The 19,055-nt window shown below is 47.9% G+C and overlaps 1 protein-coding gene and 2 long non-coding RNA genes across 7 annotated transcripts in view; 2 read left to right on the top strand and 1 right to left on the bottom strand.

Moving 5' to 3' along the window:
* Positions 1 to 8,142, top strand: part of LOC123730405 (mitogen-activated protein kinase 1) — a 71,682-nt gene extending 63,540 nt beyond the window's left edge. Inside the window, exons 7-8 of the mRNA XM_045706955.1 lie at positions 5,434 to 5,563; positions 7,779 to 8,142. Coding sequence (XP_045562911.1) covers positions 5,434 to 5,550 — 117 coding nt within the window. The 3' untranslated portion in view covers positions 5,551 to 5,563; positions 7,779 to 8,142. The remainder of the gene's footprint in view (positions 1 to 5,433; positions 5,564 to 7,778) is intronic.
* A 2,133-nt stretch (positions 8,143 to 10,275) lies between these two features.
* On the top strand, positions 10,276 to 13,753 carry LOC123730403 (uncharacterized). Of its 2 annotated transcripts, none has more exons than XR_006761789.1 (3): positions 10,276 to 10,547; positions 10,586 to 10,717; positions 10,800 to 13,753. It is a non-coding gene; the product is annotated as an uncharacterized lncRNA (long non-coding RNA). The 2 variants fall into 2 exon arrangements; XR_006761790.1 differs by having other exon boundaries at positions 10,586 to 10,942; positions 10,976 to 13,753.
* LOC123730404 (uncharacterized) lies at positions 13,679 to 14,690 on the bottom strand. Of its 4 annotated transcripts, XR_006761793.1 has the most exons (5): positions 14,615 to 14,690; positions 14,278 to 14,525; positions 14,081 to 14,245; positions 13,973 to 14,042; positions 13,887 to 13,934 (listed from the first exon to the last, which is right to left on the bottom strand). It is a non-coding gene; the product is annotated as an uncharacterized lncRNA (long non-coding RNA). The 4 variants fall into 4 exon arrangements; XR_006761792.1 differs by adding an exon at positions 13,679 to 13,762 and having other exon boundaries at positions 13,795 to 14,042; positions 14,227 to 14,525; XR_006761794.1 differs by lacking the exon at positions 13,973 to 14,042 and having other exon boundaries at positions 13,865 to 13,934; positions 14,176 to 14,245.
* Between the last annotated feature and the right edge of the window lie 4,365 nt (positions 14,691 to 19,055).

Below are 19,055 nucleotides of genomic sequence, written 5' to 3'. Positions count from 1 at the left end.
CAGTAATTACAGCCTTGAGTCTTCTTGGGCATGACGCTACAAGCTTGGCACACCTGTATTTGGGGAGTTTCTCCCATTTTCTGCAGATCCTCTCAAGCTCTGTCAGGTTGAATGGGGAATGTTGCTGCGTAGCTATTTTCAGTTCTCTCCAGAGATGTTAGGTCGGGTTCAAGTCCAGGCTCTGGCTGGGCCAGTCAAGGACATTCAGAGAGTTGTCCCGAAGCCGCTCCTGTGTTGTCTCGGCTGTGTTTTTAGGGTCGTTGTCCTGTTGGAAGGTGAACCTTCGCCCCAGTCTGAGGTCCTGAATGCTCTGGAGCAGGTTTTCATCAAGGATCTCTCTGTACTTTTCCCCGTTCATCTTTCCCTCAATCCTGACTAGTCTCGCCGTCCCTGCCACTGAAAAACATCCCCACAGCATGATGCTGCCACCACCATGCTTCACCGTAGAGATGGTGCCAGGTTTCCTCCAGACATGACGCTTGACATTCAGGCCAAAGAGTTCAATCTTGGTTTCATCAGACCAGAGAATCCTGTTTCTCATGATCTGAGTCTTTAGGTGCCTTTTGGCAAACTTCAAGCGGGCTGTCATGTGCCTTTAACTGAGGAGTGGCTTCCGTCTGTCACTCTACCATAAAGGCCTGATTGGTGGAGTGCTGCAGAGATGGTTGTCCTTCTAGAAGGTTCTCCCATCTCCACAGAGGAACTCTGGAGCTCTGTCAGAGTGACCATTGGGTTCTTGGTCACCTCCCTGACCGAGACCCTTCTCCCCGATTGCTCATTTTGTTTGGCCGAGCGCCAGCTCTAGGGAGAGTCTAAACTTCTATTTAAGAATGTGTTCTTGGAGACCTTCAATGCAGCAGACATTTACATTTAAGTCATTTAGCAGACGCTCTTATCCAATAGCCAGACTACGGTTTGCAACTGCACATGGGGACCAAGATCGTACATTTTGGAGAAATGTCCTCTGGTCTGATGAAACAAAAATAGAACTTTTTGGTCATAATGACCATCGTTATGTTAGGAGGATAAAGGGGGAGGCTTGCAAGCCGAAGAACACCATCCAACCGTGAAGCACGGGGGTGGCAGCATCATGTTGTGGGGGTGCTTTGCTGCACGAGGGACTGGTGCACTTCACAAAATAGATACATCATGAGGAAAGAGAATTTATGTGGATATATTGAAGCAACATCTCAAGACATCAGTCAGGAAGTTAAAGCTTGGTCGCAAATGGGTCTTCCAAGTGGACAATGACCCCAAGCATACTTCCAAAGTTGTGGCAAAATGGCTCAAGGACAAAGTCAAGGTATTGGAGTGGCCATCACAAAGCCCTGACCTCAAGCCTATAGAAAATTTGTGGGCAGTACTGAAAAGGCGTGTGCGTGCAAGGAGGTCTACAAACCTGACTCAGTTACACCAACTCTGTCAGGAGGAAAGGGCCAAAATTCACCCAACTTACTGTGGGAAGCTTGTGGAAGGCTACCCGAAACGTTTGACCCAAGTTAAACAATATAAAGGCAATGCTACCAAATACTAATTGAGTGTATGTAAACTTCTTATCCACTGGGAATGTGATGAAAGAAATGAAAGCTGATATAAATCATTCTCTCTACTATTATTCTGACATTTCACATTCTTAAAATAAAGTGGTGATCCTAACTCACCTAAGACAGGGGATTTTTACTAGGATTAAATGTCAGTAACTACTAGTACTACCACCCGACAGAGATAATAAACCCTGACTCACCTTTACCTGGAGCAGTACTACCACCCTACAGAGATAATAAACCCTGACTCACCTTTACCTGGAGCAGTACTACCACCCTACAGAGATAATAAACCCTGACTCACCTTTACCTGGAGCAGTACGACCACCCTACAGAGATAATAAACCCTGACTCACCTTTACCTGGAGCAGTACTACCACCCTACAGAGATAATAAACCCTGACTCACCTTTACCTGGAGCAGTACTACGATCCTACAGATGAGGTAATGAACCCTGACCCTGACTCACCCTTACCTGGAGCAGTACTACAGCCCTACAGATGAGGTAATGACCCCTGACCCTGACTCACCCTTACCTGGAGCAGTACTACGATCCTACAGATGAGGTAATGACCCCTGACCCTAGCTCACCCTTACCTGGAGCAGTACTACAGCCCTACAGATGAGGTAATGACCCCTGACCCTAGCTCACCCTTACCTGGAGCAGTACTACAGCCCTACAGATGAGGTAATGACCCCTGACCCTGACTCACCCTTACCTGGAGCAGTACTACGATCCTACAGATGAGGTAATGACCCCTGACCCTAGCTCACCCTTACCTGGAGCAGTACTACAGCCCTACAGATGAGGTAATGACCCCTGACCCTGACTCACCCTTACCTGGAGCAGTACTACGATCCTACAGATGAGGTAATGAACCCTGACCCTGACTCACCCTTACCTGGAGCAGTACTACAGCCCTACAGATGAGGTAATGACCCCTGACCCTGACTCACCCTTACCTGGAGCAGTACTACGATCCTACAGATGAGGTAATGACCCCTGAACCCTGACCCTGACTCACCCTTACCTGGAGCAGTACTACAGCCCTACAGATGAGGTAATAAACCCCGGGGTTAAAGTTCTCACTGCGATGGATTTCCATCATATGGATGACGCATGAGGTTTGAGTTAAACTAATATATACAGTATGTTGGGAAAGTAGTAGACTTTTTCCACATTTTGTTACGTTACAGCCTTATCCTTATTCTAACATTGACTGGGGGGGGGGGACTATTTAATCAATCTACACACAATATCCCATCATGACAAAGCAAAAACAGGTTTTTAGAAATGTTTGCAAATAGTAACAGAAATATGACATTGACATAAGTATTCAGAGCCTTTACTTAGTACTTTGTTGACGCACCTTTGGCAGTAATTACAGCCTTGAGTCTTCTTGGGCATGACGCTACAAGCTTGGCACACCTGTATTTGGGGAGTTTCTCCCATTTTCTGCAGATCCTCTCAAGCTCTGTCAGGTTGAATGGGGAATGTTGCTGCGTAGCTATTTTCAGTTCTCTCCAGAGATGTTAGGTCGGGTTCAAGTCCAGGCTCTGGCTGGGCCAGTCAAGGACATTCAGAGAGTTGTCCCGAAGCCGCTCCTGTGTTGTCTCGGCTGTGTTTTTAGGGTCGTTGTCCTGTTGGAAGGTGAACCTTCGCCCCAGTCTGAGGTCCTGAATGCTCTGGAGCAGGTTTTCATCAAGGATCTCTCTGTACTTTTCCCCGTTCATCTTTCCCTCAATCCTGACTAGTCTCGCCGTCCCTGCCACTGAAAAACATCCCCACAGCATGATGCTGCCACCACCATGCTTCACCGTAGAGATGGTGCCAGGTTTCCTCCAGACATGACGCTTGACATTCAGGCCAAAGAGTTCAATCTTGGTTTCATCAGACCAGAGAATCCTGTTTCTCATGATCTGAGTCTTTAGGTGCCTTTTGGCAAACTTCAAGCGGGCTGTCATGTGCCTTTAACTGAGGAGTGGCTTCCGTCTGTCACTCTACCATAAAGGCCTGATTGGTGGAGTGCTGCAGAGATGGTTGTCCTTCTAGAAGGTTCTCCCATCTCCACAGAGGAACTCTGGAGCTCTGTCAGAGTGACCATTGGGTTCTTGGTCACCTCCCTGACCGAGACCCTTCTCCCCCGATTGCTCATTTTGTTTGGCCGAGCGCCAGCTCTAGGGAGAGTCTAAACTTCTATTTAAGAATGTGTTCTTGGAGACCTTCAATGCAGCAGACATTTACATTTAAGTCATTTAGCAGACGCTCTTATCCAATAGCCAGACTACGGTTTGCAACTGCACATGGGGACCAAGATCGTACATTTTGGAGAAATGTCCTCTGGTCTGATGAAACAAAAATAGAACTTTTTGGTCATAATGACCATCGTTATGTTAGGAGGATAAAGGGGGAGGCTTGCAAGCCGAAGAACACCATCCAACCGTGAAGCACGGGGGTGGCAGCATCATGTTGTGGGGGTGCTTTGCTGCACGAGGGACTGGTGCACTTCACAAAATAGATACATCATGAGGAAAGAGAATTTATGTGGATATATTGAAGCAACATCTCAAGACATCAGTCAGGAAGTTAAAGCTTGGTCGCAAATGGGTCTTCCAAGTGGACAATGACCCCAAGCATACTTCCAAAGTTGTGGCAAAATGGCTCAAGGACAAAGTCAAGGTATTGGAGTGGCCATCACAAAGCCCTGACCTCAAGCCTATAGAAAATTTGTGGGCAGTACTGAAAAGGCGTGTGCGTGCAAGGAGGTCTACAAACCTGACTCAGTTACACCAACTCTGTCAGGAGGAAAGGGCCAAAATTCACCCAACTTACTGTGGGAAGCTTGTGGAAGGCTACCCGAAACGTTTGACCCAAGTTAAACAATATAAAGGCAATGCTACCAAATACTAATTGAGTGTATGTAAACTTCTTATCCACTGGGAATGTGATGAAAGAAATGAAAGCTGATATAAATCATTCTCTCTACTATTATTCTGACATTTCACATTCTTAAAATAAAGTGGTGATCCTAACTCACCTAAGACAGGGGATTTTTACTAGGATTAAATGTCAGTAACTACTAGTACTACCACCCGACAGAGATAATAAACCCTGACTCACCTTTACCTGGAGCAGTACTACCACCCTACAGAGATAATAAACCCTGACTCACCTTTACCTGGAGCAGTACGACCACCCTACAGAGATAATAAACCCTGACTCACCTTTACCTGGAGCAGTACGACCACCCTACAGAGATAATAAACCCTGACTCACCTTTACCTGGAGCAGTACTACCACCCTACAGAGATAATAAACCCTGACTCACCTTTACCTGGAGCAGTACTACCACCCTACAGAGATAATAAACCCTGACTCACCTTTACCTGGAGCAGTACTACCACCCTACAGAGATAATAAACCCTGACTCACCTTTACCTGGAGCAGTACTACCACCCTACAGAGATAATAAACCCTGACTCACCTTTACCTGGAGCAGTACTACCACCCTACAGAGATAATAAACCCTGACTCACCTTTACCTGGAGCAGTACTACCACCCTACAGAGATAATAAACCCTGACTCACCTTTACCTGGAGCAGTACTACCACCCTACAGAGATAATAAACCCTGACTCACCTTTACCTGGAGCAGTACGACCACCCTACAGAGATAATAAACCCTGACTCACCTTTACCTGGAGCAGTACTACCACCCTACAGAGATAATAAACCCTGACTCACCTTTACCTGGAGCAGTACTACCACCCTACAGAGATAATAAACCCTGACTCACCTTTACCTGGAGCAGTACGACCACCCTACAGAGATAATAAACCCTGACCCTGGTGTAGACTCTAACCTCCTCTCTCTCTCTCTCTCTGTTAGCCTGTAGCCGAGGCTCCTTTCAAGTTCGACATGGAGCTGGATGATCTACCCAAAGAGACCCTGAAGGAGCTGATCTTTGAAGAGACTGCACGCTTCAACACAGTCTGCAGGTCCTAACCTATAGAACCAGGTACAAACAGCTTCTTCCCCAGTATGGTGAATAATAGGGGGTCATTTTGGACTGCCTTTGTTGAAGGTGCTCTGGATAGCTCCCTCTCTAACAGCTCCCTCTCTCCCTCTCTAACGGCTCCCTCTCTAACGGCTCCCTCTCTAACGGCTCCCTCTCTAACAGCTCCCTCTCTCCCTCTCTAACAGCTCCCTCTCTCCCTCTCTAACAGCTCCCTCTCTCCCTCTCTAACAGCTCCCTCTCTAACGGCTCCCTCTCTAACGGCTCCCTCTCTAACGGCTCCCTCTCTAACGGCTCCCTCTCTAACGGCTCCCTCTCTAACGGCTCCCTCTCTAACGGCTCCCTCTCTAGCGGCTCCCTCTCTAGCGGCTCCCTCTCTCCCTCTCTAGCGGCTCCCTCTCTCCCTCTCTCCCTCTCTAGCGGCTCCCTCTCTCCCTCTCTCCCTCTCTAACGGCTCCCTCTCTCCCTCTTTAACTTCTCCCTCTCTAGCGGCTCCCTCTCTAGCGGCTCCCTCTCTAACGGCTCCCTCTCTAACGGCTCCCTCTCTAACGGCTCCCTCTCTAACGGCTCCCTCTCTAACGGCTCCCTCTCTAACGGCTCCCTCTCTCCCTCTCTAACAGCTCCCTCTCTAACAGCTCCCTCTCTAACAGCTCCCTCTCTAACAGCTCCCTCTCTCCCTCTCTAACGGCTCCCTCTCTAACTTCTCCCTCTCTAACGGCTCCCTCTCTAACTTCTCCCTCTCTAACAGCTCCCTCTCTCCCTCTCTAACGGCTCCCTCTCTAACGGCTCCCTCTCTCCCTCTCTAACAGCTCCCTCTCTAGTGGCTCCCTCTCTCCCTCTTTAACGGCTCCCTCTCTAACGGCTCCCTCTCTCCCTCTCTAACGGCTCCCTCTCTCCCTCTTTAACTTCTCCCTCTCTAACGGCTCCCTCTCTAACGGCTCCCTCTCTAACGGCTCCCTCTCTAACGGCTCCCTCTCTAACAGGTCCCTCTCTAACGGCTCCCTCTCTAGCGGCTCCCTCTCTCCCTCTCTAACGGCTCCCTCTCTAACAGCTCCCTCTCTAACAGCTCCCTCTCTAACAGCTCCCTCTCTAACGGCTCCCTCTCTAACAGCTCCCTCTCTAACGGCTCCCTCTCTAACAGCTCCCTCTCTAACGGCTCCCTCTCTAACGGCTCCCTCTCTAACGGCTCCCTCTCTAACAGCTCCCTCTCTAACAGCTCCCTCTCTAACAGCTCCCTCTCTAACAGCTCCCTCTCTAACGGCTCCCTCTCTAACAGCTCCCTCTCTAACGGCTCCCTCTCTCCCTCTCTAACGGCTCCCTCTCTAACAGCTCCCTCTCTAACAGCTCCCTCTCTAACGGCTCCCTCTCTAACAGCTCCCTCTCTAACGGCTCCCTCTCTAACGGCTCCCTCTCTAACGGCTCCCTCTCTAACAGCTCCCTCTCTAACAGCTCCCTCTCTAACGGCTCCCTCTCTCCCTCTCTAACGGCTCCCTCTCTAACGGCTCCCTCTCTAACAGCTCCCTCTCTAACGGCTCCCTCTCTCCCTCTCTAACGGCTCCCTCTCTCCCTCTCTAACGGCTCCCTCTCTAACGGCTCCCTCTCTAACAGCTCCCTCTCTAACAGCTCCCTCTCTCCCTCTCTCCCTCTCTAACGGCTCCCTCTCTAACGGCTCCCTCTCTAACGGCTCCCTCTCTCCCTCTCTAACAGCTCCCTCTCTAACGGCTCCCTCTCTAACAGCTCCCTCTCTAACGGCTCCCTCTCTAACGGCTCCCTCTCTCCCTCTCTCCCTCTCTAACAGCTCCCTCTCTAACGGCTCCCTCTCTAACGGCTCCCTCTCTAACGGCTCCCTCTCTAACGGCTCCCTCTCTAACAGCTCCCTCTCTAACAGCTCCCTCTGTAACAGCTCCCTCTCTAACGGCTCCCTCTCTAACAGCTCCCTCTCTAACAGCTCCCTCTCTAACAGCTCCCTCTCTAACAGCTCCCTCTCTCCCTCTCTAACAGCTCCCTCTCTAACAGCTCCCTCTCTCCCTCTCTAGCGGCTCCCTCTCTCCCTCTCTTTCTCTCTCTAACAGCTCTTTCTCTAACAGCTCTTTCTCTCTCTAACAGCTCTTTCTCTAACAGCTCCCTCTCTCCCTCTCTAGCGGCTCCCCCTCTCCCTCTCTTTCTCTCTCTAACAGCTCTTTCTCTCTCTAACAGCTCTCTCTCTCTGTTTCCACAGATCTGGACTCTCCTCGTTGTGTGCTCTGGTTCCTCCTGTCTTCAGCCTGTATACTCCCCCCCCTTCCTCAGTCAGACCACCATGTCAGGAACGGGTTTCAGGAATCAATCTGTCCTTTCTCCCTCTATCCTCCCCTCTCTCCCTACGGGGTGAGGAGGGTCACATGTTGGCTTATTGTTGATCTTTCTTCTCTCCCCCCACCCACTCCTCACTGCCTATGGGGGACTATTGGAAAGCACTATATAGGGAATAGGGCTCTGGTCTATAGTAGTGCACTACATAGGGAATAGGGCCCTGGTCTATAGTAGTGCACTATATAGGGAATAGGGCCCTGGTTTATAGTAGTGCACTATATAGGGAATAGGGCTCTGGTCTATAGTAGTGCACTATATAGGGAATAGGGCTCTGGTCTAAAGTAGTACCACTATATAGGGAATAGGTCTCTGGTCTATAGTAGTGCACTATATAGGGAATAGGGCTCTGGTCTATAGTAGTGCACTATATAGGGAATAGGGCCCTGGTCTATAGTAGTGCACTACATAGGGAATAGGGCTCTGGTCTATAGTAGTACCACTATATAGGGAATAGGGCTCTGGGCTAAAGTAGTACCACTATATAGGGAATAGGTCTCTGGTCTATAGTAGTGCACTATATAGGGAATAGGGCTCTGGTCTATAGTAGTGCACTATATAGGGAATAGGGCTCTGGTCTATAGTAGTGTACTATATAGGGAATAGGGCTCTGGTCTATAGTAGTGCACTATATAGGGAATAGGGCCCTGGTCTATAGTAGTGCACTATATAGGGAATAGGGCTCTGGTCTATAGTAGTGCACTATATAGGGAATAGGGCTCTGGTCTATAGTAGTGCACTATATAGGGAATAGGGCTCTGGTCTATAGTAGTGCACTATATAGGGAATAGGGTTCTGGTCTATAGTAGTGCACTACATAGGGAATAGGGCTCTGGTCTATAGTAGTGCACTACATAGGGTATAGGGATCTGGTCTATAGTAGTGCACTACATAGGGTATAGGGTTCTGGTCTATAGTAGTGCACTACATAGGGAATAGGGTTCTGGTCTATAGTAGTGTACTACATAGGGAATAGGGTTCTGGGCTATAGTAGTGCACTACATAGGGTATAGGGTTCTGGTCTATAGTAGTGCACTATATAGGGAATAGGGCTCTGGTCTATAGTTTTACATTGGGTCTATAGTAGTGTACTACATAGGGAATAGGGTTCTGGTCTATAGTTTTACATTGGGTCTATAGTAGTGTACTACATAGGGAATAGGGTTCTGGGCTATAGTAGTGCACTACATAGGGAATAGGGTTCTGGTCTATAGTTTTACATTGGGTCTATAGTAGTGTACTACATAGGGAATAGGGTTCTGGTCTATAGTAGTGCACTACATAGGGAATAGGGCTCTGGTCTATAGCTTTACGTTGGGTCTATAGTAGTGTACTACATAGGGAATAGGGTTCTGGGCTATAGCTTTACGTTGGGTCTATAGTAGTGCACTACATAGGGAATAGGGCTCTGGTCTATAGTAGTGTACTACATAGGGAATAGGGCTCTGGTCTATAGTAGTGTACTACATAGGGAATAGGGTTCTGGTCTATAGCTTTACATTGGGTCTATAGTAGTGTACTACATAGGGAATAGGGTGCTGGTCTATAGTAGTGTACTACATAGGGAATAGGATGCTGTGCTATAGTAGTGTACTACATAGGGAATAGGGTTCTGGGCTATAGTTTTACATTGGGTCTATAGTAGTGTACTACATAGGGAATAGGGTGCTGGTCTATAGTAGTGCACTATATAGGGAATAGGGCTCTGGTCTATAGTAGTGTACTACATAGGGAATAGGGTTCTGGTCTATAGTAGTGCACTACATAGGGAATAGGGTTCTGGTCTATAGTAGTGCACTACATAGGGAATAGGGCTCTGGTCTATAGTAGTGCACTATATAGGGAATAGGGCTCTGGTCTATAGTAGTGCACTATATAGGGAATAGGGCCCTGGTCTATAGTAGTGCACTATATAGGGAATAGGGCTCTGGTCTATAGTAGTACCACTATATAGGGAATAGGGCTCTGGTCTATAGTAGTGCACTACATAGGGAATAGGGTTCTGGTCTATAGTTTTACATTGGGTCTATAGTAGTGCACTACATAGGGAATAGGGCTCTGGTCTATAGTTTTACATTATAATGTTTGTACAGCTTCTTTTTGTTTTCTAACTATCTGAAGCCGAGCGATGATCAGGGAACTCATAGTGATGTCACTCCACCAAGAAAAACCCCGCATTGATGAGATCAACTTATTTATGCAATGACCTAATACTCCCAGTACCTGGACAGACACAGGACAGGTTGTTGACCTAATACTCCCAGTACCTGGACAGACACAGGACAGGTTGTTGACCTAATACTCCCAGTACCTGGACAGACACAGGACAGGTTGTTGACCTAATACTCCCAGTACCTGGACAGACACAGGACAGGTTGTTGACCTAATACTCCCAGTACCTGGACAGACACAGGACAGGTTGTTGACCTAATACTCCCTGTACCTGGACAGACACAGGACAGGTTGTTGACCTAATACTCCCAGTACCTGGACAGACACAGGACAGGTTGTTGACCTAATACTCCCAGTACCTGGACAGACACAGGACAGGTTGTTGACCTAATACTCCCAGTACCTGGACAGACACAGGACAGGTTGTTGACCTAATACTCCCAGTACCTGGACAGACACAGGACAGGTTGTTGACCTAATACTTCCTGGACAGACACAGGACAGGTTGTTGACCTAATACTCCCAGTACCTGGACAGACACAGGACAGGTTGTTGACCTAATACTCCCAGTACCTGGACAGACACAGGACAGGTTGTTGACCTAATACTTCCTGTACCTGGACAGACACAGGACAGGTTGTTGACCTAATACTCCCAGTACCTGGACAGACACAGGACAGGTTGTTGACCTAATACTTCCTGGACAGACACAGGACAGGTTGTTGACCTAATACTTCCTGTACCTGGACAGACACAGGACAGGTTGTTGACCTAGTACTTCCTGTACCAGGACAGGTTGTTGACGTAGTACTTCCTGTACCAGGACAGGTTGTTGACGTAGTACTTCCTGTACCAGGACAGGTTGTTGACGTAGTACTTCCTGTACCAGGACAGGTTGTTGTCCTGTGTCTGTATAGTAACGCTTTACTTTACTCTGTTACTCATAAAAGTAATCTGATTACGGAACGCTTTACTTTTGTAACACTGGTTAGGAGTCTCCCTCCCTCCCTCCCAGATAGAACCAGTAGGTCCTCCTCTTCCTCCAAGGGTGAATGAGGAAGAGCAGACAGACCGGACAGACCGGACAGTATCAACCTGACCTGTCGAAGCAGGGTTTTATACAGCTACTGTTAAACGATGACCGGTGGGTTAGGGACAAATCCAACAGTAAGTGTAGTGCCTCCTCTCCTCCTCTGTGGTGTGAATCTCTTTCTCGCTTCTCTCTTTCTGGGTCTTTGGCCTTGTAACAGTAAGACTGTACCCTTTTTGACTGTTAAAAGCTCTGTCTGTGCGTATTGATAACGGCTGGTTGGCTGGGGCCTGTTTCAGCTCCTCCTCCTAACCACCTGGGCCATGTTGTTGAACGTTGCAGATAGACTAGAGCTGATGTTATTCTATATACTAGATGTGTTCTACATCACACTGCTCCTTTATACGCATGACCTTTGACCCCCCCGTACACTGAAATTAGTTTTTTGGGGGGAGTTTTTCTTTAACTATATTTTTGGTGTTTGTTTCATTAGTCCATTGTTGACATAGTCCCAAAATGTTTTGCTTGTCAGCTATGTCAACAACGGACTAAGGTGTGACGTTTTCCTTTCAACTAGTCAGATCAAGGCCCATGGTGTGTGTGTGCAGTAATATGCTAATTATATGCAGATCAGTGGATGCCAATCAGGTGGCAGCACACCTTCACAAATTTAAATATCTCGCAGTGCTCATCCCCTTTTTTTTTTTTTACCAAACGTAATAAACTTGCTTATAATTTCTTGATCTTAAATAAGATTCCCCCTTTAAAGCAAAAAAATATATATAATAACCCATAGGCTATGTATATTATAAATACTGTTTATAATGATATATATTACGTACCTTCATGCTTAAAACAGTTTATACCGACAGACCATAGTACGGAGGCATGAGTCCGATGACATAATATGTACATAATGCTGAACCCGTTTCAATGGATGTTTTCTAGTGTGGTGTTTTATATGTGTGCAACTTCCCCTTTAAGACTTCAACACCCGTTGGATCACTGACAGAGTGTGACAGCATTATAAATGAGTCTGTTGCTCTCTCCTTTTCACCCCTCCCCCCCCCCTGAACTAGAAAAACAAATACGAAGGATTGATAACAGAGGCATTATCAATAACACAAGATGTCTGCATCTTACTAGATCTACACGCTGGCTTCTCTCCATCGCAGCGGGTCACGGTTCACTTCCGCTCAACAGTTCATATCATCGTGTCTTCATTCTTATTTGGCTTCAGCTTTCCCTGTTTCTTCATGACGTTGTATCACCCTTATTTAAGTTGCATACGCAACCAGTTCAATGGAAGCTGGCTAGTTGTTAAGTAGCTTGAGATCCTTGATCAGTATTTCAGATGCTCAGAGAGAACATTCTCCATGTCTGCTGGTTTTCTCTCTGCCGCCATTTCACTGGCCATAGTATCTACTACTTTACAAAGTGGCCAAACATCTATACATATCTCTGCTCCTGTAACTGGCTGTGGTGTTCCCCATCTCTGCTCCTGTAAATGGCTGTGGTGTTACCCATCTCTGCTCCTGTAACTGGCTGTGGTGTTTCCCATCTCTGCTCCTGTAAATGGCTGTGGTGTTCCCCATCTCTGCTCCTGTAACTGGCTGTGGTGTTCCCCATCTCTGCTCCTGGCTGTGGTGTTTCCCGTCTCTGCTCCTGTAACTGTCTGTGGTGTTTCCCGTCTCTGCTCCTGTAACTGGCTGTGGTGTTTCCCATCTCTGCTCCTGTAACTGGCTGTGGTGTTTCCCATCTCTGCTCCTGGCTGTGGTGTTACCCATCTCTGCTCCTGTAACTGGCTGTGGTGTTCCCCATCTCTGCTCCTGTAACTGGCTGTGGTGTTTCCCGTCTCTGCTCCTGTAACTGGCTGTGGTGTTTCCCGTCTCTGCTCCTGTAACTGTCTGTGGTGTTTCCCATCTCTGCTCCTGGCTGTGGTGTTCCCCGTCTCTGCTCCTGTAACTGGCTGTGGTGTTTCCCATCTCTGCTCCTGTAACTGGCTGTGGTGTTCCCCATCTCTGCTCCTGTAACTGGCTGTGGTGTTTCCCATCTCTGCTCCTGTAACTGTCTGTGGTGTTTCCCGTCTCTGCTCCTGTAACTGGCTGTGGTGTTTCCCATCTCTGCTCCTGTCTGTGGTGTTCCCCATCTCTGCTCCTGTAACTGTCTGTGGTGTTCCCCATCTCTGCTCCTGTAAATGGCTGTGGCGTTTCATGCGACACCTATCAGACTTCATACCAAGTCATTAAGTCACCAAGTCTAATGCCAAGTCTAGAGCTCCCAGCTCATTGGTTGAGATGCTCAATGAGAACATTCTCTGTGTAGTGTAGGTCTACCCCCCTTTTGATTGCACTTGCTTTTTCTATATAACGTTACGATGCCTTCTATATAACGTTAAAATGCCATCAACGACGTTGAAATGCCTTCTATATAACGTTACAATGCCATAATGGGACATAGTGTCTACTGGCTCAGTATCTCCACAGAGAGAGAGCCAGCGAGGTGGATGACATTACAGTGCCATGCCACCTTTAGGGCCACGTAGGACTAGACGTCTGCTGCACAGCATTACAGGCCCTTAACCCACCTACAGAAGGCACCTACAGGCCCTTAACCCACCTACAGGCCCTTAACCCACCTACAGAAGGCACCTACAGGCCCTTAACCCACCTACAGAAGGCACCTACAGACCCTTAACCCACCTACAGGCCCTTAACCCACCTACAGAAGGCACCTACAGGCCCTTAACCCACCTACAGGCCCTTAACCCACCTACAGACCCTTAACCCACCTACAGAAGGCACCTACAGGCCCTTAACCCACCTACAGACCCTTAACCCATCTACAGACCCTTAACCCACCTACAGGCCCTTAACCCACCTACAGACCCTTAACCCACCTACAGAAGGCACCTACAGACCCTTAACCCACCTACAGACCCTTAACCCACCTACAGACCCTTAACCCACCTACAGGCCCTTAACCCACCTACAGGCCCTTAACCCACCTACAGGCCCTTAACCCACCTACAGACCCTTAACCCACCTACAGACCCTTAACCCACCTACAGAAGGCACCTACAGACCCTTAACCCACCTACAGGCCCTTAACCCACCTACAGGCCCTTAACCCACCTACAGAAGGCACCTACAGGCCCTTAACCCACCTACAGACCCTTAACCCACCTACAGAAGGCACCTACAGACCCTTAACCCACCTACAGACCCTTAACCCACCTACAGAAGGCACCTACAGGCCCTTAACCCACCTACAGGCCCTTAACCCACCTACAGGCCCTTAACCCACCTACAGGCCCTTAACCCACCTACAGACCCTTAACCCACCTACAGAAGGCACCTACAGGCCCTTAACCCACCTACAGACCCTTAACCCACCTACAGACCCTTAACCCACCTACAGAAGGCACCTACAGGCCCTTAACCCACCTACAGGCCCTTAACCCACCTACAGGCCCTTAACCCACCTACAGACCCTTAAGGCACCTACAGACCCTTAACCCACCTACAGACCCTTAACCCACCTACAGAAGGCACCTACAGACCCTTAACCCACCTACAGGCCCTTAACCCACCTACAGAAGGCAACAGCTGTAAGAGCCACTGGCCACACCCCCTGCTAATCTATCAATCTATCTATCCAAAAGTATGTGGACACCCTTTCAAATTAGTGGATTCGGCTATTTCAGCCACACCCATTGCTGACAGGTGTATAAAATGGAGCACACAGCCATGCAATCTCCATAGACAAACATTAGCAGTTGAATGGCCTTACTGAAGAGCTCAGTGACTTTCAACGTGACACCGTCATAGGATGCCACCTTTCCAACAAGTCAGTTAGTCAAATGTCTACCCTGCTAGAGCTCAACTGTAAGTGCTGTTATTGTGAAGTGGAAACGTCTCGGAGCAACAACGGCTCAGCCGCGAAGTGGTAGGCCACACCAGCTCACAGAACAGGACCGGCGAGTGCTGAAGCGCGTAAAGATCATCTGTCCCTGGTTGCAAAACTCACTACCGAGTTCCAAACTGCCTCTGGAAGCAACTTCAGTACAAGAACTGTTCATCTGGAGCTTCATGTAACGGGTTTCCATGGCCGAGCAGCCGCACACAAGCCTAAGATCACCATGTGTAATAACAAGCGTCGGCTGGAGTGGTGTAAAGCTCGCCGCCATTGGAATCTGGAGCAGTGAAAATGCATTTTCTTGGGTGATGAATTACGCTTCACCATCCGGCAGTCCGACGGGGATCCAACGAACCTGACCGGCCTGCACAGAGCCCTGACCTCAACCCCATCGAACACCTTTGGGTTGAATTGGAGCACCGACTGTGAGCCAGGACTAATCGCCCAACATAAGTGCGCCCGACCTCACTAATGCTCTTGTGGCTGAATGGAAGCAAGTCCCCACAGCAATGTTCCAACATCTAGTGGAAAGCCTTCCCAGAAGAGAGGAGGCTGTTATAGCAGCAAAGGGGGGGGGGGCCAACTCTATATTAATGCCCATGATTTTGGAATAAGATGTTTGACATGCAGGTGTCCACATACTTTTGGCCAAGTAATGTATCTATTGATCTACCCTATCCTTACCTTCCTATCCTCTACCTACCTATCCTTACCTACCTATCCTCTACCTACCTATCCTCTACCTACCTATCCTCTACCTACCTATCCTCTACCTACCTATCCTCTACCTTCCTATCCTCTACCTTCCTATCCTCTACCTACCTGTCCTCTACCTACCTATCCTCTACCTTCCTATCCTCTACCTACCTATCCTCTACCTACCTATCCTCTACCTACCTATCCTTACCTACCTATCCTCTACCTACCTATCCTCTACCTACCTATCCCTCTACCTACCTATCCTCTACCTACCTATCCTCTACCCACCTATCCTCTACCTACCTGTCCTCTACCTACCTATCCCTCTACCTACCTATCCTCTACCTTCCTATCCCTCTACCTACCTATCACTCTACCTACCTATCCCTCTACCTACCTATCCTCTACCTACCTATCCTCTACCTACCTATCCTCTACCTTCCTATCCTCTACCTTCCTATCCTCTACCTACCTATCCTCTACCTACCTATCCTCTACCTACCTATCCTCTACCTACCTATCCTCTACCTACCTATCCTCTACCTACCTATCCTCTACCTACCTATCCTCTACCTACCTATCCTCTACCTTCCTATCCTCTACCTACCTGTCCTCTACCTACCTGTCCTCTACCTACCTATCCTCTACCTACCTATCCTCTACCTACCTATCCTCTACCTTCCTATCCTCTACCTACCTATCCTCTACCTACCTGTCCTCTACCTACCTATCCTCTACCTACCTATCCTCTACCTACCTATCCTCTACCTACCTATCCTCTACCTTCCTATCCTCTACCTACCTATCCTCTACCTACCTAGTAAGATGTAAGCTTGTATCGATCTGCTTCAGAGTCTGAGTCAGTCCGTGTTGCAAACCTGTCTGGTTCTTTGTGCCTTTCTTCTTAACGGGCTTGAACTCCAAAATGTTTTGTGCAGCTTTGTTTAGCTGGGAGTCCGTTGTGATTGCAGTATATTCTTTATGTTAAGGGAAGGTTTTTCATAAGTCTCACTGAGTATGTTGTACTTTTAAGATTAGTTATGGTTCTGTTGCCGAAGCTTTGTGATTGTGATTCTGTACTGAAAAAGATGAAGGCTGAATTGTATTTTTTTGCTTTACTTTAACCTCCACCCCGTTCTTTACCTCGGTCTGGGCGGGGTATCTCCACCCCGTTCTTTACCTCGGTCTGGGCGGGGTATCTCCACCCCGTTCTTTACCTCGGTCTGGGCGGGGTATCTCCACCCCGTTCTTTACCTCGGTCTGGGCGGGGTATCTCCACCCCGTTCTTTACCTCGGTCTGGGCGGGGTATCTCCACCCGTTCTTTACCTCGGTCTGGGCGGGGTATCTCCACCCGTTCTTTACCTCGGTCTGGGCGGGGTATCTCCACCCCGTTCTTTACCTCGGTCTGGGCGGGGTATCTCCACCCCGTTCTTTACCTCGGTCTGGGCGGGGTATCTCCACCCCGTTCTTTACCTCGGTCTGGGCGGGGTATCTCCACCCCGTTCTTTACCTCGGTCTGGGCGGGGTATCTCTCCACCCCCTTTCTTTTTGCCTTTTATTTATTTCTTTTTTTTTGTTGATGTTTTGTGCAAAAAATATTTTTTATTGTAAAATTAATGTTATATTTCTATCTAATATTAATCTTGAATAAGACTTGTTGCCATGAATTGAAATACTCTTATGTTTTGAGCAGTAGAACATCTTTGTGAATTTCACTTTCACATTCAAGCTAAAAAGAAAAACACAAAAAAAAATATTAAGTTTCATGTATTTTCGGTTAGCTGTGTTTTTGAGGTTAAGCGTCAGTAACTAAACCAGGTTATGGTAGGCAGAAGTTTAAACTAACCCTTCATGGTCTGTTTTTGAGGGTAGTATTGGTAACTAAACCAGGTTTATGGTAGGGAGAGGTTTAAACCAACCCTTCAAAGTCTGTGAATATTGCCATCTGTCACGCTGGAGAACAAACCATTTCTGCTAATGTTGAAGATGACTGCCATTATTAAAACAACAATATCAATCATGTTATTTTGCATCTGCCATGTAACCTATAAAATAAATACACTGTATCCTATGTGTCTTGGGGGGTCTTCTTTGGAAACAGAAACACAATTCAGTCTTTTTCTTTAAGTCACCGGCTTCTGGTCCCTGGTCAAAATTGCTGCCATTTAGGAAGCAACCCCAGAATGAGAGGATTTCTGATTTTTCTCCCTACGTGACATGATCAGAGCCTTTTCATTTGAATCAGAGGATAGTAATACTACATGGGATGTTCCTAATGGACTATGTTATTGAGTTGTATCCCCTTTTGCCCTCAGAACAGCCTCGATTCGTCGGGGTAATGGACTCTACAAGGTGTCTAAAGCGTTTCCACAGGGATGCTGGTCCCATGTTGACTCCAATGCTTCCCCACAGTTGTGTCCAGTTGGCTGGATGTCCTTTGGGTGGTGGACCATTCTTGATACACACGGGAAACTGTTAAGTGTGAAAAACCCGTTCAAAGACACATCTTTTGTCTTGCCCATTCACCCTCTGAATGGTCACACAAACACAATCCATGTCTCAATTGTCTCAAGGCTTAAAAATCCTTCTTTAACCTGTCTCCTCTCCTTCAATCAAAGTATTTATAAAGCCCTTCTTACATCAGCTGATATCTCAAAGTGCTGTACAGAAACCCAGCCTAAAACCCCCAAACAGCAAGCAATGCAGGTGTAGAAGCACGGTGGCTAGGAAAAACTCCCTAGAAAGGCCAAAACCTAGGAAGAAACCTAGAGAGGAACCAGGCTATGAGGGGTGGCTAGGAAAAACTCCCTAGAAAGGCCAAAACCTAGGAAGAAACCTAGAGAGGAACCAGGCTATGAGGGGTGGCCAGTCCTCTTCTGACTGTGCCGGGTGGAGATTATAACAGAACATGGCCAAGATGTTCAAACGTTCATAGAAGACCAGCAGGGTCAGATAATAATAATCACAGTGGTTGTAGCGGGTGCAACAGGTCAGCACCTCAAGAGTAAATGTCAGTTGGCTTTTCATAGCCGATCATTGAGAGTATCTCTACCACTCCTACTGTCTCTAGAGAGTTGAAAACAGCAGGTCTGGGACAGGTAGCACGTCCGGTGAACAGGTCAGGGTTCCATAGCCGCAGGCAGAACAGTTGAAACTGGAGCAGCAGCCCGGCCAGGTGGACTGGGGACAGCAAGGAGTCATCATACCAGGTAGTCCTGAGGCATGGTCCTAGGGCTCAGGTCCTCCGAGAGAAAGAGAGAATTAGAGAGAGCATACTTAAATTCACACAGGACACCGGAGAAGACAGGAGAAATACTCCAGATATA

Source organism: Salmo salar, chromosome ssa24 (assembly GCF_905237065.1).
Source record: "Salmo salar chromosome ssa24, Ssal_v3.1, whole genome shotgun sequence".
NCBI classification, from domain to species: Eukaryota; Metazoa; Chordata; class Actinopteri; order Salmoniformes; family Salmonidae; genus Salmo; species Salmo salar.
This window is presented reverse-complemented; position numbering and strand designations above follow the sequence as displayed.